General features: G+C 35.7%; 1 protein-coding gene across 1 annotated transcript in view; it reads right to left on the bottom strand.

Moving 5' to 3' along the window:
- Nucleotides 1-454: 454 nt before the first annotated feature.
- LOC141389203 (uncharacterized) overlaps nt 455-25,901 on the bottom strand; it is a 33,567-nt gene continuing 8,120 nt past the window's right edge. The window contains exons 2-6 of the mRNA XM_073960366.1: nt 16,820-17,081; nt 12,603-12,677; nt 12,101-12,509; nt 1,853-1,989; nt 455-888 (exon numbers count right to left, since the gene is read on the bottom strand). Of these exons, the coding sequence (XP_073816467.1) occupies nt 566-888; nt 1,853-1,989; nt 12,101-12,509; nt 12,603-12,677; nt 16,820-17,051 (1,176 nt within the window). The 5' untranslated portion in view covers nt 17,052-17,081 and the 3' untranslated portion in view covers nt 455-565. The remainder of the gene's footprint in view (nt 889-1,852; nt 1,990-12,100; nt 12,510-12,602; nt 12,678-16,819; nt 17,082-25,901) is intronic.

Below are 25,901 nucleotides of genomic sequence, written 5' to 3' on the forward strand. Positions count from 1 at the left end.
ATGTCGCTGTTCATAACATGGGTTTTAAAGCATAAGTTAAGGCGGTTTTGTTAAACGACATTTTTCGTTTTCCACGAATGAAGACTTCCACGTACGTTGCAAAGTCTACCGTGACGCAATGAATATATTTTTTCTAAATCTTTATTTATTACATTAAAAGTTCGTTTAGAGGGAGAAGTACACTGTCATCAATACTTTTTGTAATCCTTTTCAAACTTACTTCCTTCCTAAAAGTTCAAAATATAAAAAAAACTCTTCTCGTAAATGATATAAATTAATCTTACAAGACATGCTACAATCTCCCAAAAAAACAAAACTTTTAATGTTTTTTCCACAGGGAAATAAATGATCCTTGACATGAATCACCATTTCTCCAGCTAACATAAGTCAATTGCTTCAACTTTATAACAAACATCAGTCAAGATTTCCCATTTTCAATAAACAAACAACAACATTAAGGCATTAATCCTTTTATTAAAAAAAACTTTTCTCTTAGGAAATTGTATTTACATGATTCGACATGGGACGCTCAACATCTGATTGTCAGTCATTCTTCAAAGTCAATTCATGCCAACTGACGATCAAATTCCTTGATGACATATTCAAACTTTTTAATGGTATATTCCACATCCTTATCCGTAATCTGATGATACAGCACAATGCGTGCATATGCCCAGTCACGGGCACTGACCTTCAATACAATGCCGCTGGCACCATCCTCTTCAGCTGTGATTACACCATCCGCCAACTCTTGAGCTGTTACTGTACCCAGACGTTTGGCAAACTCATCGGCAGTTACTTTGGGATTAACCATATGAATCAACAGAATATTTGAGTGCACATTGGCTAGGTCAACGGAAATGTTGGGGCTGTGTAGATTGTGTAGAGCTAGACAGACGGCAGCAATGGCAGTAAACGGAAATAAAATAGAAAGAAAAGATACAAAAAGAATAAAAAAACAGGCATCCAAATGAATGAACTACAATGAAAAGGGTATAAAACACACACAAACACACACATTGTAACAACAAATCTTTTGAAACAAAAAGAATTTCTGGGGAAACAAAAGAATGTACAAAAAATCGTCGACATAACGAATTGCAATTCAAGTACAAAAAGACATCATTTACTGCAGTTTATTTGCAAAGAGATGGTGGGGTTGACAATTTGGGAAATTAATATCGTAATGTTTTGAGAAGGCTTAAAAAAGTCATCTTAGAATTTGCAAGAACCAATTTTGACTCAAAATACAGGATTTGCTCGTTGCTCAACTAAAAGACTACACACAGTTTAACAGTTATCGTTAACTCAAAACGGGTTAAAAACCCTTCATTTTGAAAAATAATTTCAAAACTTCCTCCATACCCACCTCGTTTAATAGACCCACCAAAAATATTCCTTTTTGTAAACATTCAAGATATTTGCTTCCTTTCATTTTGTTTCAGCTTTAAACGAATAACGAAGAAACCATAGAGAAGGAACAATAACAAAATGGTGAATAATGTTTAGAGTAAGTGTGTTATGGTACAAAGTGCCACTTTAGGCAGTTTATGAAACAGAGAGAAAGAGACGAGAATCCACACAAACACACATCCAATATAAAAGAAATCCTGTGTGACGATGTTACAAACCATGCAGATAAACGGATGAATGCATAAACCTTTGTAAAGACAGTTGGGACAAACGGACAGATGAAGTTATGGGGTTGCTGAGACAAATGAAGCTGCTCAACAACAGGCTCCAAGGTGTGATAGGATAAAACGTATATTTATGTATACGGTAGCGTGTGTGTGTGTTCGTTTGAGTGTGTGTGTGTGTGTACATGAAGAAGACTTGTCTTTTTATAAATTACCTTCTGCTATACGTTTTGTTCTTTGATGATCCTCATTCAAGCGTGGTACAATTGTCTCAAGAGCCACTAAGCCGGCAGCAGCTAGTACACCACATTGTCGCATGCCACCACCCAAAACTTTACGCAGACGACGAGCTCTGTAAGGAATGATACAAATGTACAAAATGAATATGAACAAATAAATAAAGGTACTTTATGAGGCATTTCAAAAGATATATGAAAAAATAATTGTTATTGTATAAGATGGAAATGTATTCTACAAAGTCTTATGCAAACACATTTCTTGTAAATGACCAAATTGCCTTCATTAAAAACAAAAAAAGGACCCTAGCCTACAGAATACCGGCTTTGCCGACAGAGATATACACTCAGATTGTGTGAATTGAAACCTTTTTATACCCTCAGCATTTATGCTAACGAGGGTATGTATATACACTTTCATACGGGCAAAATGTGCCTCATCGAAATAATGGTTTTAGACCCCCAGTATCTTTGGACGAAATCAGTTTCAGACAATTTGGAGTCAATTCAGCAATGTCCGTCCGTTTGTCTGGCTGACTGGTGCGCACGATAACTCTCGAACGGATGAACCGATTTGGTCCAAAATCGTAATGTTTTGTCCAAAGTTGAAGATCGAAGATGGGATATATCGGTCCACTCCTTCAGGTACCTCCCCACAAAAGTTCGAGAATGTTCGTAAAAATTGTGCGAACGAAAACTCTTAAAGGAAATAACCCATTTGGTCCTCCATACTTTACATATCGTGAAATTTCTACCAGACATAGATGAGGTTCCAATATGGACTATATCTGTCTACTCCTTTCGGTACCTCCCGCACAAAATTTCGCAAAGTTCAGTTTAGAACCTGCTCTCGAATTGCTTTGATTTTTGTTGTAACAACTTGTATTTGCTGCGCCCATTACGGCAATACAAGTTTTATCAGGGGCAAGTCCATACTTCATGAGAAAAAACCCGAAGTTTTAATAAACCCCCATGGCACCAAGTTAGTGGTTGGAGCACACGATAACTCTCGAACGGATCTGCAGTTTGGGTCCAAAATTTGGCCGTGGTAACATTTTGTCCGAACTAAGTTCAAGTTCAAAGATGCGCCACATCGGTTCCCTCCTTTATGTGCCTCCCCCACAAAAGTTCAAAACTTTTCAATAAAATGGTACACACGATAACTCTCAAAGGTAGTAACCAATTTGGTTCATACGTTGCACATCGTTATATTTCGAGACAAAGATCAGGTTCGAAAATCGGCTAGATATGTCATCTCTTTCGGGTACCTTTCACACAAAATTTCGGAACAATGCATTTTAAGGCCTATTATCGAATCGCTTTGATCTTTGATGTAACAACTTTTATTCGGTGCCATTACGACGGTACAAGTTTTTTCAGGAGCATGTCAATACTTCCCAAGAAAATAGGCCGAAAGCTCTAAAAAGGTCGATATTATGTTTTTCGTGGGCAAGTCCATGCTTTCAGACCAACTGAAATAACTGGTGGGCACAATATCTATCAAAAGGAATGACTCCCAGTATAAGATCTACTTCCAAAATGGACTGTGTCGGTCCATTCCTTCAAGTACATCCTCCGCAACTTTTTAGAGCTTCAAACCAAATATATTTTTTGTCCGCAAATTCGAAAAAGGGCCATAAAATCCGCAATCCGTTGATATTGTCAATAGATGGACGTTTCAATTCACACAAACTGAGGGTATATATCTGTCGGCAAAGCCGACAAATACTTTTTTACTTGTTTCCATAACATTGTATGTGTTTAGGGGTTTTCAAAATTTTAAACGTATGAATTTGCCGACCAATATATTGATTTGGATTAAAGCTCAAAAGTGTTATTTTGAGAGCCATTCCTTTCAATAGATATTGCGCCCACCAGTTATTTCAGTTTCTTAACGTATAGTTTTGAGCTTTTGGACCATTATACCAGGAGGCATGGACTTGCCCACGAAATATATAATATTGCTGTAAACAGGATGACAAGAAGTACCTTTGGTAAACAATTCCAAAGAATCCTAGAATAGACCTTAAACTGTACTTGAATAAAAATGTTGAACTTTTGTTAGGGAGGTACCCTAACAAGTGGACAGATATGGCTCATTTTGAACTTAAACTAGGTATTTTATTATTATACATATTACGAAATCCAAATTTAGACCACATCGGTTTCTTCGTTTATGAGACATCTCGTGTACCATATTAGAGAATATTTATTATAAAAATTAGTTGATTAGGTTCCGGAAGGAATGGATTTATAAAAAACCATCTTCGAACTTTGTCTATGGTTTGCAGAAATATTGCGGTATGCAAAGTGTGGAACAACCCAGTATCCAGTTCGGAAGATGTCGTGCGCACTACATACGGTGGCCATAAGGACTTTTAAAACATTCGTGCCACTTTCTCAGGAAGTATGGACGTGGCCCATAAAAACTTGAAGTCAGGGTGAGCGAAAACGTGTAGTTGCAACAAAATCAAAGCGATTCGAGAGCAGGTCCTAAAATGCACTTCTCCGAAATTTTGTGTGGGAGTTACCCGAAGAAGTGGACCGATATATATTACATATTCGAATTAATCTATGCCTGGTAGAAATATGACGATGTGCAAAGTATGGAGCAACTCGGTTATTTTCTGTGGTGAAGGTACCCGAAGGAATGGACTGATTCTTCAAACTTAAACTAAATTTGGACAAAATATTAGGTGGGCCAAATCGCTTGATCCGTTCGAGAGATATCGTGCGCTCCAGAGAGGCAGGCGGACGAAGGGACATGGCTAAATCGACTCGACTTCTCATAGATGAGGCAAAAAATCTTATTATAGCAGACAACAAAATCTTCTGATAGCAGAACAAAGGTACTTCTCAGAAAAGATCACAGGGTCTTTTTATAGAAGACCACAGTTACTAATTTTTCCACAGCATATTCTTACGCAAGACCACAACATATTCTTACAACAACAACATATTCTTGCGGAAGACCACAATGTCGTTTTATAGGAGACAACAAGGTTTTTTAGAATGCAACAAAGTCCTTTTTATACCCTCTGCCTTTAGGCTTGATACGACCAAAAATATGCCTCACCGAAATAACGGTTTTAGACCCCAAGTATGTTTGGACGAAATTCTTTTCAGACAATTGGAGTCGATTTAGCCATGTCCGTCCGTCTAAAACGGATCAACTGATTCAAACCAAATTTTGGGTATAGTCATATTTTGTCCAAACTTAGTTTAAGTTCGAAAATGGGCCATATCAGTCCACTCCTTCGGGTACCTTCCCAACAATAGTTCAAAATTTAGCTGTAAAATGGTGTGAACGATAACTCTCGAAGGGAGCAATTTGCACTTTGCACATCGTATTATTCCTTCTATATATAGATCAGGTTCGAATATGGTATATTGGCCACTCCTTCGGGTACCTCCCACACAAAATTGGGTTAAAGTGAAGTTTAAGAGCTCCTCTCGAACCGTTTTGAAATTAGTTTCAGTAAGTTGTCCTTGCGGCTCCCCTTACTACGGCACAATTTTTTTCTCAAGTCCATACTTCCAGAGAAATTGGGAGTTTCTGATTGGTGTAGACTTTGCACATCATATTATTTCATCCAGTCATGTATCAGGTTGGAGTATGGACTATATCGGTCCACTTCATAGGGTACCTCCAACACAAAATTGGGATAAAGTGAAGTTTAAGAGCTCCTTTCGGATCGTCTTGAATTTTTTCAGTAGCTTGTCCTTGCGATTCCCTTTATGACGGTACAATTTGTTCTTATGCGCAAGTCTATACTTCCTGAGATATTGGCCTTAATGTTCCAAGAAACCCTGACGGCACCAACCAAAATGGCAAATCCGCAAGTAATTCTCGCAGGAAGTTTATGATTGGTGCAGACTTTGCACATCATATTATTTCGTCCAGTCATGTGTCAGGTTAGAAAATGGGTTATATCGGTCCACTCCTTTGGGTACCTCCCACACAAAATTCGAAAAAAGTGAAGTTTAAGATTCTTTTTTTCAGTAGGTTGTTGTAGCGGCCTCATTTTCAATGGTAAAACTTTTTCCGGAGTATGTCAATACTTCCTGAGATAATGGTCCAAGCACCAAAACCCTCCCGGCACATACTAAAGTGGCTATTGTGCAAGATTACTCTAAAACTTTTTCAAAAATTTCTTTCAAACTTAGTTTAACGTAATTTAATATTTCGAGTCCTTTATGAAGAAGTTTGGTTACTAAAAATTTGTGATATATGTCAATGATTTGGTATAGCCCCACATTACGGTATATACAGATTTTAAAGTAAACTCTTGAAAAAAATCGATATATAGTGGTTGAGGGTATATCTCATCAGCACAGCTGACTGATACTTTCTTACTTGTTTATAAGACCAAAAGGTCATCTTAAAGAGGAACTCGACGAATTCTGGTTCTTATTATAGAAGACGAAAGCTTATATTTCTTCCACAGGACTTCTTCCTGAAGATATCAATTTATTCTTATAGAAGTAAACCAGATCTTCTTATAGAAGACCACAAAGTTTTCTTATCAAGGATCACAAGAAGGCAACAATAGAAGAAGCGTTCTCATAGAAGACCACAAAGATTTCTTACAGAAGCCCACAGATGCTTCTTATAGAGAAGGTATTTTTAGAAGCCTTTCTTATGGAACACCATAAGGTTTTCTTATACAAGACCATAAAGTCTTCTTATACAAGAGCATAAGCTCTTCTTAGAGAAGACCATAAGGTTATCTTAGAGAAGACCACAGTGTCTTCTCATAGAAGACCATAAAGCCGATCTTACAAAAAACCGCATGCTCTTCTTATAGGATACCACAAGGCCTTCAAGTACATGATCTTCACATAGAAACACAAAGTCTTCTTATGGAAGACCACAAGGTTTTTTTCTTACAGAAGACTACAAGAAATTCTACTTGTTGCAGAACACAAGGTCTTCTTCTTATAAATGGCCACAATAACTCCTCCTTATAGAAGAAAACAAGGTTTTTTATAGAAGACCACAAGAACTTCTGCTTAGAGAAGAGCACAAGGTATTCTCCTTATTACAGAAGACCACAAGGTATTCCTCTTGTTGAATAACACAAAGTCTTCTTGTCGAAGCCCACGTGGTCTTCTTTTTACTGAAGACAACAAGAACTTCATTTTACAGAAGACCGCAAGGTGTTCTTAAAATGGACCACAAGGTCTTCTTAGAGAAGATAATAAGGTATTCTTAGAGAAGGCCACAAGATCACCTTAGGAAAGACCACAAGGTCGCCTTAAAGAAGATCATAAGATCGCCTTAAGGAAGAACACAAGGTCGCCGTAAGAAGACCACAAGGTATTCATGAAGAAGACCACAATGTCTTCATGGAGAAGACTACAAGTTCTTATTATGAAAGACCACATGGTCTTCTTACACTGTGCAACACCAAAATTATTAACCATATTCCGACACTGCAGCGTGATAAAAAACCAAAAAAGAGAGGACACGTGTCTCGCCGTTTTTTCCGTATCTCATCAACTTTCGCGGTTATATGCCTCTAAATGTTTGAGGCTTTGATGTAAAAAGGTCATTTAGTCAGGACTATATCTTCCAAACCGTTAGGAAATTTGAACTTATCTCAGAGGCAAAGTTATAGCTCTTGTGTTAAAGAACAAAAACTGTGAACACATATAATACATCAAACTTCATCTGCAAGGTCAAAATCGCCATAGTAAAATTTCTTTTAAATTTTTTTTCTCAAGTTTTGTAAATGACCCTTTTTACAACAAAGCCTCAAACCTTTGGAGGCCTATAACCGCGAAAGTTGATGAGATACGAAAAAACGGCGACACACGTGTCTTCTCGTTTTTTGTGTTCTATCACACTGTGGTGTCAGAATGTGGTTAATAAAACATGACTCAAAAAAATGCACACAGTGTTATAGGAAACAATATGTTATTTTATAGAAAAGCACAAGGTCTTCTTATAGAAGCTAAAAATGTTGTCTTAAAGGTCTCCTTATAGAATATTAATATAGAAGTCCCAAAGTCTTCTTATAAGAGTCCACTAAGTTTTTTTTTAGTAGAAGACCACCAGGTCCTTTGACATTTTCTTCTTATAGAAGACCACAAGGTCTTCTTATTGAAGGTCACTAAATTTTCTAATAGAAGATCACTACGTCTTCTTATAAAAGAGAATTAAGTCTTCCTATAGAAGACCACTAGATCTTCTTATAAGACAGCTAAAACTCTTTTTAAGAAGCTAGAAATGTTGCCTAATAGAAGACCATAAGGTCTTCTTATAGAGTACTACTAAGTCTCCTATAAGGTAGCCATAAGGTCTTCTTACAGAAAACCGCAAGGTCTTCTTAGAGAAGACCACAAGGTCTACTTAGAGAAGACCACAAGGTCTACTTATAGAAGACCACAATGTGTTCTTATAGAAGAGCTCAAGGTTTTATTATAGAAGACAACCAAATTTTCTTACAGAAGACTACCGACAAAGATCGATAAAATTATAATGTTTATAATTTCGGTAATTAACGAAATTTGTCGGTAAGTAAACAACCAAAATAAAGTTGTCGCTAAGCAACAGTGTTGTCAAATGTTATTGATACTTTTCATTCATAATTTTGCGTTTTAATGTTACCGATATTTTTCGGTAACTCAAAAAATGAGTTAGAGAATCGCACTACAAGTCTTCTTATAGAAGACCGTCAGGACTACTTCTATAACATTACCAGGTTTTCCTTATAGAAGACCAGCAGTTCTTCTTAGAAGACTACCAAGTCTTCGTATAGAAGAGCACCAGGTTTTCTCATATAAGATCACTAGATCTTCTTATAGAATACTACCAGGTCTTCCTGTAGAAGACCAACAGATCTTCGTATAGAAGAGCACCAGGTCTTCTCATAGAAGATCACCAGATCTTCTTATAGTATATCACAAGGTCTTTTTCAGAAGACCACCAGATCTTTCTATAGATGACAACAGGTCATCTTATAGGAGACCACCAATGCTTCTTATAGAACACCGCCAGGTTTCCGTTAACTAAAATAATTGCCTTCCTAAAAAAATTTCACTTGAATGCCTCATATCTCACAAGCACGAAACAAAAATCTCTTCTCCTATGTATGTAGTTATGTTCTCCGCATGCATGACCAGAGTTCCCTTAGGGGAAACTAAATAAAACGTTTGAAAGGAGTTAACAAATAATCATTAGTCACATGACAAAACGACACCTTTAGGATTACTACATTTAATCGTTACCCTTAAAGTAATTGTTCTACTTTTTGATATGGCTTCTTGGCTGCTACTTACAGTCAGCCAACAACTCCCCGTAGCCAACCCGAAAACTTATAGTCAATATGTACATGCATATTAGGGTTATGACTTTTTTACAACCTTGTATCCCTGTATGATATTTTGATGTGTTGTTACCTAAGTTTACATAAAATCTTAATTATAAAGTAATTCGATAAAAAAAGCTTCCGCACAAAAAGCTTTTAAAGTTTTTATTTTTCAAAACTTTTGACAATTTTTTGAAGTCACTGTAAGCAGATATTTAACTGAAAACAAGGTATAGGGGCACACGACATAACCAAAATGACATAACCGTTTATTTCTCACTAATTTTATCATCGTATTATAACATATATATCATGTTATATTATATATAACTTTATTTCATATATCATAAAAACTAAAAGTGGTTCGTGCGGAACCTTTTTTAATATTTAAATGGAAAAAAAGTTATTTTAGTCATTAATAGGCAAAAGGCCATTCATTCGTGAACAGGAAATCATTTTTTGAGAAAATCATTTTTTAATTTCGTTGAATTTTTTCAAAAAAAAAAAATCAAAGTGGTTTGTGCGGAACCTTTTTTTTATAAAAAAACGGAATAAATGCTATTTTAGGCATTACATTTCCGCTACAGGAAATCATTTTTGAGAAAAAACGTCAAAAAGTCATAACCCTAATATACATGTATATATACAGTATCGGCCAAAACTAAAGCACCCCCTCAGTAAATTTTTTTGAAATGATAATTTGTTTATGAAAACTAAATTATAAATTTATTTTATATTTTTATACCCTATACCACAATGTGGAAAAGGGTATAATAAGTTTGTTTTCCCAAAAATTCATGTAACGCCGCGAAATATTCGTCGTAGACCCCTCATGTGGTATACCAAACTTCATATCTCGACGAGATAAAGCGATTTAGCGATGTGTGTCCGTCCGTCCGTCCATCTGTCCGTCCATTAAAAATTGTAATCAAGCTAGAGGCCGCAATTATGGACCGATTGTCACGAAATTTAGTATGGAGGTCGGGTTTGGACCAGAATAGAACTGATTAGTTTTTGGCGATGATCGTGAAATGTTAAAGGGATGAAATGGACCAAAAACAAAATTTTTGCTCGATTTTGTAGCCGCTCTGTAGGTCGCAATAATAGTCCGATCGGCGCGAAATTTTAAACGTAGTTTTGGTTTGAGATGAAGAAGTAGCGTGCAAGTCAACGGTATGATCGGATAATATTTAGCGGGTTAAATTGATCAAAACTTTTGTGTGAAAATTGGTAAAATTTCTAATGCACATCTTATAACAGCTAGCCCGGAAAGCTAGTGCACAGGGATAGTGGTATAGGGTATCACATGGTCGGCCCCGTCCGACTATAGTCTGTTCTTACTTGTTCTTTTTATTTATTTATATCTTTATAATTGAAAAATACAAAAATAAGGAGATCAGAATTTAATAAACAAAAGTTAAAATTCAAAAAATATTTTAGGTCGCAAATATAAGTGGACAAAACTAAAGCACCCCCCATTTGAGGTACGGCAAAAACTATTGAAATTAATATTTCGTTGCTTATCCTCTATTCTGGATGACACAATCACATCTTTTAGGCATAAAGTATACTAAATTATTAATTATTGCAGGCGAAATAATCGGTTTTCGGAAAATTTAGCTTAAAACCTCAAAATACTGAAAATCGGAAGTTACCGTTATATGTGGGCTACACCCAAACGTGAACCCAGGTCCACGATTTTTGGTGGATATGTTTTGTGAACACTAAGAACCCTAAGTACCAAATTACAGCTAATTTAGTAGAAAAATGTGGCTTAAATATCCGAAATACCGAAGATCGGAAGGTACCGCTATAAGGGGGCTATACCAAAACATTAGCCGATATTGTTCATATTCATCCAAAAATGATGCTACAGCATCCACTAGTCAAATACAATACCCTAACGTTTAAAAATTAGCAAAAGAACGAATTGCAGAAGAACGATAGACGCCGGCTTATTCAGTCGACGACCAGCAAAAAAACCCTTCATATCGACTAAAAATAAAGGAGCCAGACTGGCATTCGCCAAGACCCATTTGAACTGTTTTCCGATGAATCTATGTTTAATTTAAAGTATTCAGATGGTTGGACTAAATGGGCAACCGTTAAATCCTAAATATTGCAAATACGCTGTAAAACATGGAGGCGGAAGGTTTTTTGCTGGTCGTCGACTGAATAAGCCGGCGTCTACCGTTCTTTTGCAATTCGTTCTTTTGCTAATTTTTAAACCTAAGGGATTTAGTATTTGACCAGAGAATGCTGTAGCATCATCTTTGGATGAATATGAACAATATCGGCTAATGTTTTGGTATAGCCCCATATAGCGGTACCTTCCGATCTTCGGTATTTCGGATATTTAAGCCACATTTTCCTACTAAATTAGCTGTAATTTGGTACTTAGCGTTCTTAGTGGTCACAAAACATATCCACCAAAAATCGTGGACCTGGGTTTACGTTTGGGTGTAGCCCCCATATAGCGGTAACTTCCGATTTTCAGTATTTTGAGGATTTAAGCTAAATTTTCCGAAAACCGATTATTTCGCCTGCAATAATTAATAATTTAGTATCCTTTATGCCTAAAAGATGTGATTGTATCATCCAGAATAGAGGATAAGCAACGAAATATTAATTTCAATAGTTTTTGCTGTACCTCAAATGGGGGGGGTGCTTTAGTTTTGTCCGCTTATATTTGCGACCTAAAATGTTTTTTGAATTTTAACTTTTGTTTATTAAATTCTGATCTCCTTATTTTTGTATTTTTCAATTATAAAGATATAAATAAATAAAAAGAAAAATAAAAAATAAATTTATAATATAGTTTCCATAAAAAAATTATCATTTCAAAAAAATTTACTGAGGGGGTGCTTTAGTTTTGGCCGATACTGTATGTGTGTATGCGCAAAACAATACGTACTCATTAATGAATGTTTTATTGCCAAGCAATACCGAACCAACGGGTGCCGACAATCCTTTGCTCAGACAAAAGCACACCGAATCGAAATCTTTGGTTATACGCGACACGGGCGCTTTCAAATATGTAGCTGCATTGAAAACACGAGCACCATCCATGTGGAGAGCAATGCGTTTGCCATTTGTCTTTACGGGATCCTTACATATTGCAGCAAGTTCATCTAACCATTCAAGAGGAAGAGCCTTACCACCGCACATATTATGGGTATTTTCCACAATCACCAATGTTGTAACGGGTTCGTGACAATCATCGTAAAGTCGTAACTTATGTTGCATTTCTTTGAGACAAAAGGTGCCATCGGTTTTGTTTTTTACAGTGGCTAATTGTACACCAGCAATTTGTGCAGCTCCCGCTAAAGAAGTTCCATATTTTTAATGGAGAAGTGATAATTAATGTCTCGAAAGGTTAGTAGCAGGTATTTCATTATTTTCTCTCTTTTGCTTACCTTGTTCGTAAAGGAATGTGTGAGAAATGTCACCAACAATTGCTTCAGTACCGCGTCGATGGCAATGAACCATAACTGGAATAGGTGGTAAGAATGTTGTAATATAAAAAACGATTAGCTGTAATGTGTTAGGAAATAATTTATTGTAAGGTTAGAGTTCATTAGCCAGGCTAGACAAGGGAGGTGGAGGAAATGATATAATTTGTGGAAAATGATATAATTTTTTTGAAGAGGCGTAATTAGTAGCTATTAGAGATGAAATGAGAGAGCAAATCTCAGACACAAGGCATTTTTAAAGGTTTCTTATGTGGTAATTAAAGAGAAGAAAGATTGTCTAAAACTTTGAAAAAAACTTTATGCAAATATGTCATCATTTGGCTCCTGAAAATAAGTATCGGAGTTTTTAAGAAGGGTTAAGAGTAGGATTCACTATTTAATATATTTTAAATATTGTCTCAGCATTATTAAGAATTATAGGTAGACAGCGGAATTTTATGCAACCCCTATTTTTGATCCGATTCATGTCAAAATTTGGGACTGGGCATATTTTTGGCTTCTTATTATGACGGCATATGACATATGAAAAATTATGCAAAATTCAAAAATATTGCATATGCAAAAAATAATATGTGCATATGCAAAATTTATGCATTTTACATATTTTCTTATGTAACAAATATTTAAATAATATTTTGTTTAAAATTCTCTTCAGACAAGTGAATAAAATAGAAAAATGTATAACCACAGGCACAACCTTCAAAATACCGAAAATTGGGAGGTATCGTTCTATGGGGGCTATAGGAAGGCCTGAACCTAAACCGACAAATTTTAGGTGGAAGTCTTTTACCCCCTTTACAGCCTTCAAATTTTAGGTGAAAAATTTTATACACGCAAGGAAGACTTAATACCAAATTTCAGCCATTTCTGAGGAATATTGAGGCCACAACCTTCAAAATACCGAAAATAGGGAGGAACCGTTCTATGGGGGCTATATGAAGACGTGGATCTATGTGGACAAATTTCAGATGGAATGTTTTGTACCTCCAACGAAGACAAAATACCAAATTTCAGTCATTTCGGTGGGATATTGAGGCCACAACCTTAAAAATACCAAAAATCGGGAGGTACCGTTGTATGAGGGCTATATGAAGACGTCGACCTATGTGGACAAATTTCAGGTGGAAAGCTTTTTATCCTCAACGAAGACTAAATGCCAAATTTCAGTCATTTCGATCTTATATTGAGGCCACAACCTTCAAAATGCCGAAAATCGGGAGGTACCGTTCTATGGGGGCTATATGAAGACGTGGACCTATACCGACAGATTTCATGTGGAAAGTTTTATACCTCCGACGAAGACAAGAAAACCAAATGTTAGTCATTTCGGTGATATATTGAGGCCACAACCTTAAAAATACCAAAAATCGGGAGGTACCGTTCTATGGGGGCTATATGAAGACGTGGACCTATACCGACAAATTTCAGATGAAAAGTTTTATACACTCAACTAAGACTAAATGCCAAATTTCAGTCATTTCGGTGGGATATTGAAGCTACAACCTTAAAAATACCGAAAATCGGGAGGTACCGTTCTATGGAGGCTATATGAAGACGTGAACCTATACCGAGAAATTTTAGGAGAAAAGTTGTATACACGCAACGAAAACTGAATGCCAAATTTCAGTCATTTCGGTGGTATATTGAGGCCACAGCCTTCAAAATACCGAAAATCGGGAGGTACCGTTCTATGGGGGCTATATGAAGACGTTGACCTATACCGACAAATTTCAGGTGGAAAGTTTTATACCTCCGACGAAGACAAGAAAACCAAATGTTAGGCATTTCGGTGATATATTGAGGCCACAACCTTAAAAATACCAAAAATCGGGAGGTACCGTTCTATGGGGGCTATATGAAGACGTGGACCTATACCGACAAATTTCCGATGAAAAATTGTATACCCTCAACTAAGACTAAATGCCAAATTTCAGTCATTTCGGTGAGATATTGAGGCTACAACCTTAAAAATACCGAAAATCGGGAGGTACCGTTCTATGGAGGCTATATGAAGACGTGGACCTATACCGACAGATTTCATGTGGAAAGTTTTATACCTCCGACGAAGACAAGAAAACCAAATGTTAGTCATTTCGGTGATATATTGAGGCCACAACCTTAAAAATACCAAAAATCGGGGGGTACCGTTCTATGGGGGATATATGAAGACGTGGACCTATACCGACAAATTTCAGATGAAAAGTTTTATACCCTCAACTAAGACTAAATGCCAAATTTCAGTCATTTCGGTGGGATATTGAGGCTACAACCTTAAAAATACCAAAAATCGGGAGGTACCGTTCTATGGGGGCTATATGAAGACGTAGACCTATACCGACAAATTTCAGGTGGAAAGTTTTATACCCTCAACGAAGACTAAATGCCAAATTTCAGTCATGTCGGTGGTATATTGAGGCCACAACCTTCAAAATACCGAAAGTCGGGAGGTACCGTCCTCTGGGGGCTATATGAAGACGTAGACCTATACCGACAAATTTCAGGTGGAAAGTTTTATACCCTCAAAGAAGACTTAATGCCAAATTTCAGTCATTTCGGTGGTATATTGAGGTAACAACCTTCAAAATACCGAAAATCCGGAGGTACTGTTCTATGGGGGCTATATGAAGACGTGGACCTATACCGACAAATTTCAGGTGGAAAGTTGTATACCTCCAACGAAGACAAAAACATTCAAATTTCAGTCATTTCGGTGGTATATTGAGGCCACAACCTTAAAAATACCGAAAATCGGGAGGTACCGTTCTATGGGGGCTATATGAAGACGTGGACCTATACCGACAAATTTCAGGTGAAAAGTTGTATACCCTCAAGGAAGACTAAATGCCAAATTTCAGTCATTTCCGTGGTATATTGAGGTAACAACCTTCAAAATACCGAAAATCGGGAGGTACCGTTCTATGGGGGCTATATGAAGACGTGGACCTATACCGACAAATTTCAGGTGGAAAGTTGTATACCCTCAACGAAGACTAAATGCTAAATTTCAGTCATTTCGGTGGTATATTGAGGCAACAACCTTCCAAATACCGAAAGTCGGGAGGTACCGTTCTATGAGGGCTATATGAAGATGTGGACCTATACCAACAAATTTCAGGTGGAAAGTTTTATACCTCCAACGAAAACAAGAAAACCAAGTTTCAGTCATTTCGGTGGGATATTGAGGCCACAAGCTTAAAAATACCGAAAATCGGGAGGTACCGTTCTATGGGGACTATATGTAGACGTGGGCATAAACCGAGAAATTTCAGGTGAAAAGTTGTATACCCTCAACGAAGACTAAATGCCAAATTTCAGTCATTTTGGTGGTATATTGAGGCCACAACCTTCAAAATACCGAAAATCGGGAGGTACCGTTCTATGGGGGCTATATGAAAACGTGGACCTATACCGACAAATTTCAAATGGAAAGTTTTATACCTCCAACGAAGATAAGAAAACCAAATTTCAGTCATTTCGGTGGGATATTGAGGGCACAAGTCCTTGCATATGGTTTTGCATATGCTCATTTTATGCAAATATGTCAAAATATGGACGATATGCAAAATAAAAAAATCTGGGCCTAATTCGTTGTTTTTTTTTTTGTGATAAAACGACTTTCTGTCTAATCAGATTTTCGCTACGACCGTCCTAACCATAGCTTCGTTCCAGAACTAAAAAGTTTTTACACATTTAACACATTTTGCAACTTTTTCCCGTACACCAAAATGTTGCAAAATATTAACTTCTCTCTCTTTAGAAACTTTTTACACGACAAATTTGTGCGAGCAAAAATGTGCAACATGTTTGCCGGCTTCTGATTGGCTGACACGCCGACTTCGACATTTGTTTCAGTTTTTATAACGTTTCTGTCATTTTTCCGTTCCCGTACATTTTGGAAAAATATGTGTGTTGGACTCATTTTCGACAGATTGCTCTTTTGACACTTTTATCATTAAATAGGTACTGAAACGAAACTCAAATATGCATTTGCATAGGATTCCACTGTCTAATTATAGGGCTAGGTCATCTCACAGTTTGTGATGATGAAATGATACATTAGCTTTAAACACCATTTATTCCAAAAAATATTTTTCGAAATTATTATGTTTTGAACAAAATCAACGACCAATATTACTTGCCAATAATATACTTATACTTACTTGCCAATAAGTTGGCCATGGTACCACTGGGTACAAACAAGGCAGCTTCCTTTTCAAATAGTTTAGCACATTTCTGTTCCAATTCCAAAACTGTCGGATCTTCACCATAAACATCATCACCCACAACAGCTTCCAGCATTGCCTGACGCATTAGTTTAGTGGGCAAACTCACGGTATCCGAACGAATATCGACAACATAATTGGCAGGCGTCGTTGACTTTGATGGTGACATTTTCAATGGAATTCGAATCGCAGTTGGTTACTAAATTGAAAAATGGCCATAGAAATTAAATGAAAAGAAAATACAAATTAATTAACATAAATAATGCAAATGAAAATCAGTAAGCACCAATACCATTTGTAACTGTGTGGGTTGTTCTCAGCTGTGCGGAGAACTAATTAAAAATATGTACGTATATTTGCATTTACCATATACATAACATATAACTGTCTTTTAAAGTGAATTTATTCAATTAGTTTCTAAAAAAATATTTTTTCCTTTAGGAAGCGGTATTTGCGGTATTTGTTTAAATTTGAAACTTGAGAACTACTAACAATACTTAAATAGGCTAGAAAGATGCACGAGCACAAAATATCGTCTACCTCACTTTATTGGGTGTGTGTAGACATACGAATTTTTTATTTTTATAATTACACTGTACAAAATTTTTAAGGTAATCTTGTGCAAACAATTTGTGCTGTGGATTTTTTTGAAAGTACAGACCCAAACGACAAGATCGCTAGCAAAAGCAATTCTGGGCTATATCTCTGAAACCTATATGAATCTTCATCTGACACCTGAAGCAAATTTGTAGATAAGGGCTAGAATAAAATATTTGAAGAAATAATAAACTCGAAAAACTACATTTATTGTCTCGAATTTTATAAAATATCGAAAATTTCCATAATTTGTATACATTTCGTACCATATCTGCAAAAGCGTTAATTTTTTGTTAATGTTTTCTTTTGGAAAAATATTCGCTGGAATTTAAAAAACAACTCTTCAGAACATGTCATTGTTGCAAAATGCCTTTATCACGTAGTTTTCAGTATATTTTTCAACAACCATTTAATAAATATGTCAATAATGTGGTGAAATCCGAAATGCGATTATAAACTGTTGGCGTGAACTGTGTTTGAAATACGTGTTGTAAGAAATATGATGCAAAATACCAAGTATCGATGAAACAATATGAAGTAAGCATTTTAGAGTTTCAGAATGTTCTGAAGAATTGCTGCGAACTTTATTTGGAATATTTTTACAAACGGTTACTTGGTTTAACTTCCAATACTTTGGCTAATACTGACAAAAAATTCAGCAATTATGCAAAATTTTCTATATTTTATCGATTTTGATGCCCTAGATGGAGTTTTTCTTATGTAGTCTGTTAAGTGATCTGATAGATAAGTTCTACTAGATTAGGGCTACAATATTTCAAAGACAGCAAGGCCAAATTCCTAATAGTTTCTGAGATAAATGTCCGATAAATGCAAAAAAACAGTAGTTTTAGCCCGGTTTAGATGAGGCATAAAATAATTTTTTAGCCATAGTAAGAACGCCATTGTTTTTGGTGAAAATCGGTTTAGATTTTGATATATCTCCCACATATATTTTCGGCCGATTTGGCGTATTTCCTGCATCAAACACGCTATATACGTCCGATTTTGATGAAATTTGGAACGGGTCACTGAATTCGCTCTTAAAATAAATGTACGAAATTATATCGAAATCGGTCCAGATTTATATATATTTTAGGCCGATTTAACATATTTAACATTCGCTGTACCAAACACGCTATATATGTCCGATTTCGATGAAATTTGGTCTGAATTCGGTTTGGAAATAAATATGCCAAACTATATCGACATCGCACAGTGTGAAATATGAGCACTTTAGCGGAACTTTACTAATAACTTTTAAAGTAAAGGGTGTAGATTCCTAAAATTTTGCAAAAATGTTTCTTATATTAGTGGATATTGTGGGGCTCAAATTGGGCCACATAGGCCCGCGGTTTCCCGTAGCGTTCATGTAACGGCGGCCGTCCTTTTTACGTTTTACATTCATTTTTCAATCGATTTTGCTGCAAATTGGTATATTGAGTTTTCAGCGGATAGAAATCTTATGTACAAAGTATTTTCAATATAGGTTCGCTTTTTGGTATAGACCCCATTGAACGTTACCGGTCGATGGGACATATTTTAAATGTTAGAGACACATTTTCCAACGTATTTGGTTGTATTTTGGCGTTTTATGTTCTTCGTATATAGAAAACCTCTGTGCGAAATATTAACATCGTAGGTACGCGTTTTTGACGGGTTCCCTCATATTAGATATTTTAAATGTTGAAGACAAAAATTGCAACAGATTTTGATGCAAGTGTAAATTTTAAGATGTCACATAAAAGCTGTCAACATAGGTCCACTTCTGGGTGAAGCCCCACAACCCTACACATCCATTAAGCAGTAAAATGTCTATAACTGTTTGTTTTCATTTGTATCTATAATGTTTATCGGTCTATTTAGCAGGTCTGTGCCATTAATTTAATGCCTCGCAGATCAAGTTCAGGTTGGAACTGCATTACTATTTTTAACGTATATTGGGATTTGCACCACAGCATTCAAAAATGTTGCACTATATATAAATCACCAACATTTACAGGTCAAAACTATTAAAAATTGCGAGAGGATTCTTAATTTAACAGAAATCATCATTTGTTAATTAATGAGTCCATTTCTTCAAAACACAGTCAACAACGGCGTTCATCGCCGCGTTTACCTTCCATTTTCGAAAATGCAATTAAATGAAGTTTCCGAAGTCATTTTAAAAAACTTGAATTTCTCCGAAGACCGCACGTTACCGCAGCTGTTTTATGGCTTTGCGAACAGAGGAGACCCCAATATTTCAGATCATATATATCTTAAAACGTGAATATACGGGAATCACTTTTGAAATATCCACGGAAAATAAAAAAAATATTTTGAGAACTTCAAAAAAGCACTTCTTTCCGATTAAAATTGCACGAAAACAATAAGAGTTTTTGAATTTTTTTAAAAGTAAAATATTATAATAGTTTTGTAAAATATTAAGAAAAATAAATCATGGCATACTGACCTACCATTTGTCCGCGCCACTCTATTTTTTTAATGAATCCAAATTATATTTTTTTAGAAAAAAAATTATGAAACGAAATTGCAACTTTAATTGCATTTTTAAGTCGTTTCGCGGAGTAAATTGCCAAATTGAGTATGGGTCATTTGCAGTGGAGTACTTAGCTAACGAATTCAATTAAAATTTAATTAATATTATGTACCCTGTAGGAAATGTCAATAGCGAATCTATACTGACTTACTACTGACATTGTCAACAGCACTACTGACAAACTGTAGACAACTAATGTAATTTCCTATAGACATTTTGTATGAACGTGTCATTCGAAAGTCAGTACTGACAATGGAACTAGTATGTCAATAGTAAGTCAGTAGTTCCTGAGGAACCATGTGTTGACATTGGAGGTAGTGAGTCAGTATAGACATTGGAGGTAGTAAGTCAGTATAGACATTGGAGGTAGTAAGTCAGTATAGACATTGGAGGTAGTGAGTCAGTATAGACATTGGAGGTAGTATTTTTATCTTTTTAAATGGCTAAGCCAAAGATTCCACATAAGTAAAAATTAGTAAATAAATATTAAAAAAAAAAACGTTTTCGTTTTATTTTCTTGGCCAAGTCGCACCAATGACTTGTCTGCTTAAAATAGTTCTTCTTCTGTTGCACTTAACGTTTTATCAGGCGATTCGCTGAATGTTGATATAACATCTAGGAATTGGAAAGAATAAACATGTATAAATAAACATAAATAAATAATATGTCCTTAAATTTGCTTGCCTATTACAGCTGTATAACATTGGCAAAATCTCACAATCGATTTTTGCCAAATAATTCTTCAACATTGTAATTCATTATTATCTTTAGTTGCATTCAGCATTTCCAGCGAGACGGGACAATATATATATCAGGCTCCACAATCTTCCCTAAAGGTTCCACATAATGTCTAATTGTCGAAAATTCACCACAAATGTTGTTAGTCGCCTCAGAATTCGTACTTTGCTATAGAATTGTGTATTTTTCACATGTCTTTTATATTTTCTTTTGCTCATACTTGTTATTAAAATTATATGCTTCAAGTTTTCACGATATTTTATTGATTTTTACAAAAACACTTTTTTCACCAACCGCAAAAATTATTTTACGCCAAACAATTAAGAAAATTAAAAAAAGATGCTTCGTTGGGCTATCATCTGTCAATATACACAATGCTTCTTCTTATTAAGGTAAAGGTATCAATAGTTGACAACCTGGTGACAAAGTCAATGGTGACTTTGTCACCATATTAGTAGACAAAGTGGCGACATGTCAACACATGACCCCACACTTCCTACAGGGTACTTTCAAAATTCCTTAAAGTTCCAATAAACTTCCCATATTTCGCACTGTGCATCGGTTTAGATTTGGATATAGCTGTCATATATATGTTCGGCCGATTTCAGGTATTTGCTGCACCAAACACGTGGGACGTGTGACTGAATTCGGTCAAAAATAAATGTGGCAAATTATGTTGAAATCGGTTCAGATTTGGACATAACACCCATATATATTTTCGGCCCATTTTACGTATTTACTGCACCAATCACGCTATATATGTCCGATTTCGACGAAATATGGTACGTGTGACTGAATTGCGTCTAGAAATAAATGTGGAAAATTATATCGAAATCGGTTCAGATTTGGATATAGCTACCATATACAGTTTTTTCCTTTATTTATTCCGTTTGGGAACATAGGGTATCTACAAGTTCATTCCATTTTACTTTATCGTGACAAATATTTTTAATTTCACGTATTTACTGCACCAAACACGCTATATATGTCCGATTTCGATTAAATTTGGAATGTGTGGCGGAATTTGGTCCAGTAACAAATGTACCATATTATATCAAAATTATTTGTCATTAAAGTAAAAACTCCAAACTATTAAAATTGTCATAAAAAATGAAAAAATACATTACCGACTTTTGCGATATCTCCGTTGTTTGACTACCTACGCCAACCTACTTGGCAATGTAAAGAAAATCTTATCTCCTTCTATAGACTGGCTTTCCTTTTGAAAAACGCCTACTAGAAGCGGTGTTATTCGAATATGAATAAAACGTTAAATGTTCTCAATATAAATTTTTTGCTCATTCCGACCCCATCTAAGGAACCCCCATTAACCCTAATATTTCTTGGCGATCCGATCAAAATTGCGACCTGTAGCGTGACTTAAAAAAAAAATGGATAAATGGGATGAATTACCGACTATTGCAATATCTCCGTTATTTGGCCACCTACGCCAAACTACTTTGCATTATTGTAAAGATGGAATTTTTCTACTTTCATAGTCAGGCTTTGCTTTTGGAAAGTCCCAACCAAAGCTATAATATTCGTCATAATTAAAATCGCAAAAATGAAAATTTGGGATTTATTTGATACTATTGTGATATCTTCGTAGTTTGATCACATACGACAAATTACTTTACATCGTTAGAAAGGTGATATTTTCTACTTTCATTGTCAGTTTTTGCCTTTGGTATACCCCTTATAGACGCTGAGATATGTATTTGTTTTGGAATAAAACGTTGATTTTTTCTCCAAATAAGTTTCTTGCCCATTCTGACCCCAAAATCAATAGGCTTCTATCTCTCCGAGAACACATACAATTTGGTGACGATCCGATCAAAATTGTGTAGCATGATTACAAGGTTTAGATGGACAGACGGACGGGGAGGGAAGGACGCTAGATCTCAGCTCAGCTTGTCGAGACATTCATTTTGGTATATATAAGTATGGGTCTACGACCATTATTTCGAAGCGTTGCAAATTTTTTGGCCGAAACCAACTTACTCGAGTGCAAAAGAATATACCTCAAGTTTTGTGGGCGCTAGATTGACGGACATGGTAGATCGACTCAGAATTTTATCTGTAGTGCGATTCTCTAACACATTTTTGGAATTACCGACAAAAATAGGTAAAATTAAAATGCTCATAATTTCGGTAATTAACGATATTATTCGGTAGTAAGAAAGTAGTCGCAAAGTTCTACCGATAGCAACAGTGTTGACAAATTTTATTTGAACATTTCATTCATAATTTTGCGTTTTAATCTTGCCGATTTTTGTCGGTAACTCAAAAATAAGTTAGAGAATCGCACTACTGACCAAGAAAGAATATAATAATAATTGTTCCACAAACATCCCAGAGGGGACAAGGGAGACTTCTCTCATATCAATGAGTGCACCCCGATTCATATTAGCTCAATGATATGGGGCCTACTGTTTATCGCCGAGTCCGAACGGCGCACAGTGTTGCCGCTTCCATACAAAAGTGGACAAAAATAGAAGGAGTTGACCTAGGATGATGAATTTTTGCACAAGTACTTATAAGGGCATAGGAATGAAAAATTTAAACTTTGGTCCATATCGGTTCAGATTTGGATATAGCCCACATATGTATATATCTTTCCCCGATTTTGCTATAACTCGGTCAATTTTGATCGAACAGCCTTCAAATTTAGTATGTAATATTTTCCCTGAGTAGCTCTACCAATTTTCACAAACATAGGTTCAGATTTGGATGTAGCCCCCATATATATCTTTCCCCCATTTTGCTATAACTTGGTCAATTTTAATCGAAAAGCCTTCAAATTTTATATGTGATATTTTCTTAGGCCCCTGAGTAGTTTCACCGATTGTCATAAATATCGGTTCAGTTTTGGATATAGCTCCCATATATATCTTTCCCCGATTTTGTTATAAATCGCTCAATTTTTTAATGAATAGCCTTCAAATTTAACATTGGATCTTTCCTGAGACCACTGTTCAGTTTTACCGATTTTGATCTGATTTCGCAAAAACCGGTACAGATATGGATATAGCCTCCATATATCTTTCACCGATTTTGCTATCAATCGGAAAATAGCATGCAAATTTGCCTTGGGATGTTTTCTTAAGACCTTTTTCAGTTTCACCGATTGATTTTGACAAAAATCGGTTTAGATTTGGATAAAGCTATCATATAAATTTTCGCCCGATTTTATGTATTCGATGCACTAAACACGCAATGTATGTATGTGAGATATTGATTAAATTAGGAAAGTATGACGTAATTATCCGTAATTGTGTGACATCGGGCGAAATTATATATCGAAGCCATATTCAAACCTGAACCGATATGGACCAAAGTTGATATTTTTCATTCCTGTGCCCTCATAAGTACTTGTGCAAAAATTCATCAATCTAGGTCAACGGTAAAACTGAACAGGGGCCTGAGGAACATCCCATGTTAAATTTGAAGGCTATTCATCAAGAATTGAGCGATTTATAGCAAAATCGGGGGAAGATATATATGGGGGCTATATCCAAATCTGAACCGATTTTTACGAAAATCGGTGAAACTATTTAAGGCCTAAGAAAATATCACGCATAAAATTTGAAGGCTATTCGATTAAAATTGACCGAGTTATAGCGAAATTGGGGAGAGATATATATGGGAGCTATATCCAAATCTGAACCGATTCTTGTGAAAATCGGTGTAGCCTTAAGAAAATAAAACGTACTAAATTTGAAGACTGTCCGATCAAAATAGAACAAGTTGTAGCAAAATCGGGAAGCGATATATATGGGGGTATATAAAATCTGAACCGATATATCTCAGAAGGTTGCAGGGATGGGCAGAATGTTTTTACACATTTCGCTTCGGAAGAGACGTCCAATTAAAGGAAATCAAGAGCCAAGGTGGCAATAGGTGGCAATCAAAAGATATGCTCTACCAAATATTAAGAATTTATATTATTCTTATCAAATTTAAATTTTTAATTCTTGATAACGGTACTTTGCCCATGTGCAGTTGATGTCAACTTTTTGTACTAAAATTTTATATTTATAGCCCACCCATCAAAGCCTCATCCAAAACTTTAAATATTATCATCAAACTTTTCAGAAAATGTTATTTTAAATGTCGTGTAATTTTCATATGATTATCGCTTTAGATTACCTGGGAACTATTTTTCATATTTAAAGAGCTATAACATCATTATTTGCGCACATATCGACAAAATTCTTTCAGATTCGGCAGCACTGTGCGGCGTATCTTCGACACCACTTGTAGAGAAGTTTTACAAGGCTGAACTACTCAGGAAATGTCGCTAACATTACTGAGGGGTATTTTGCCACCGTTGATGGTTGATGTTGCCTGACCTGGGAATCGAACCCACGACCTTTAGCGTGCAAGGCGGGTGTGCATACCGTTGCACCACGGTGGCACCAAGAATATATATACTTTACTTTTATTAAATGATCATTTCATTGCGTTACAAATGGAAAAACACACTTAATATTCCCTCCATACCATGGCACAATTACCCAGGTATCGCACCAGCTGTTTGAATATGAAAAGTCAAATCCCTTTATAAAAAAAATTATTTCTGTTGTAATTTCTCCAAAAACATAAAGACAATTTTGACATAACATATTCAAAATTTTACGATACCACTACCTTGGTAATTGTGCCATGCTCCATACTGTGCTAAAGGGTACAAAAAGACGTAATTTTTATGATTATGGTGGGTACTAATAAAACTTACTAAATTGCATTTGCGTATTTAAAGCTTAAGGCCCTATGTACCAAAACATTAAAATTGCCGCATATATCGGCACCTCCAAATAATAGTATGCTAAGTCTAAAAAGTGAGTTTTGCAGGAGAAGCTCTCAAAGTTTGGAAATTTTTTTGAACTTCAGTACTATGCTAAGTCAATATTTGTTTATAACTTCTGTTTGGATTGACCGATCATTACCAAAATTAGACAGAATTTAAGTTAAAAGACGTTCGACACCTCCAAATAATAGTTTGCTAATTCTGAAAAGCGAGTTTTGCAGGACAAGCTCTAAAAGTTTGGAAATTTCTTTGACCTTCAGTACCATGCTAAGTAAATATTTGTTTATAACTTCTGTTCGGATTGTCCGATCATTACCAAAATTTGACAGAATTTA

The sequence above is a fragment of the Musca autumnalis genome, unplaced genomic scaffold, assembly GCF_047663935.1.
Source record: "Musca autumnalis isolate F117 unplaced genomic scaffold, ASM4766393v1 scaffold_1, whole genome shotgun sequence".
Lineage (NCBI taxonomy): Eukaryota > Metazoa > Arthropoda > Insecta > Diptera > Muscidae > Musca > Musca autumnalis.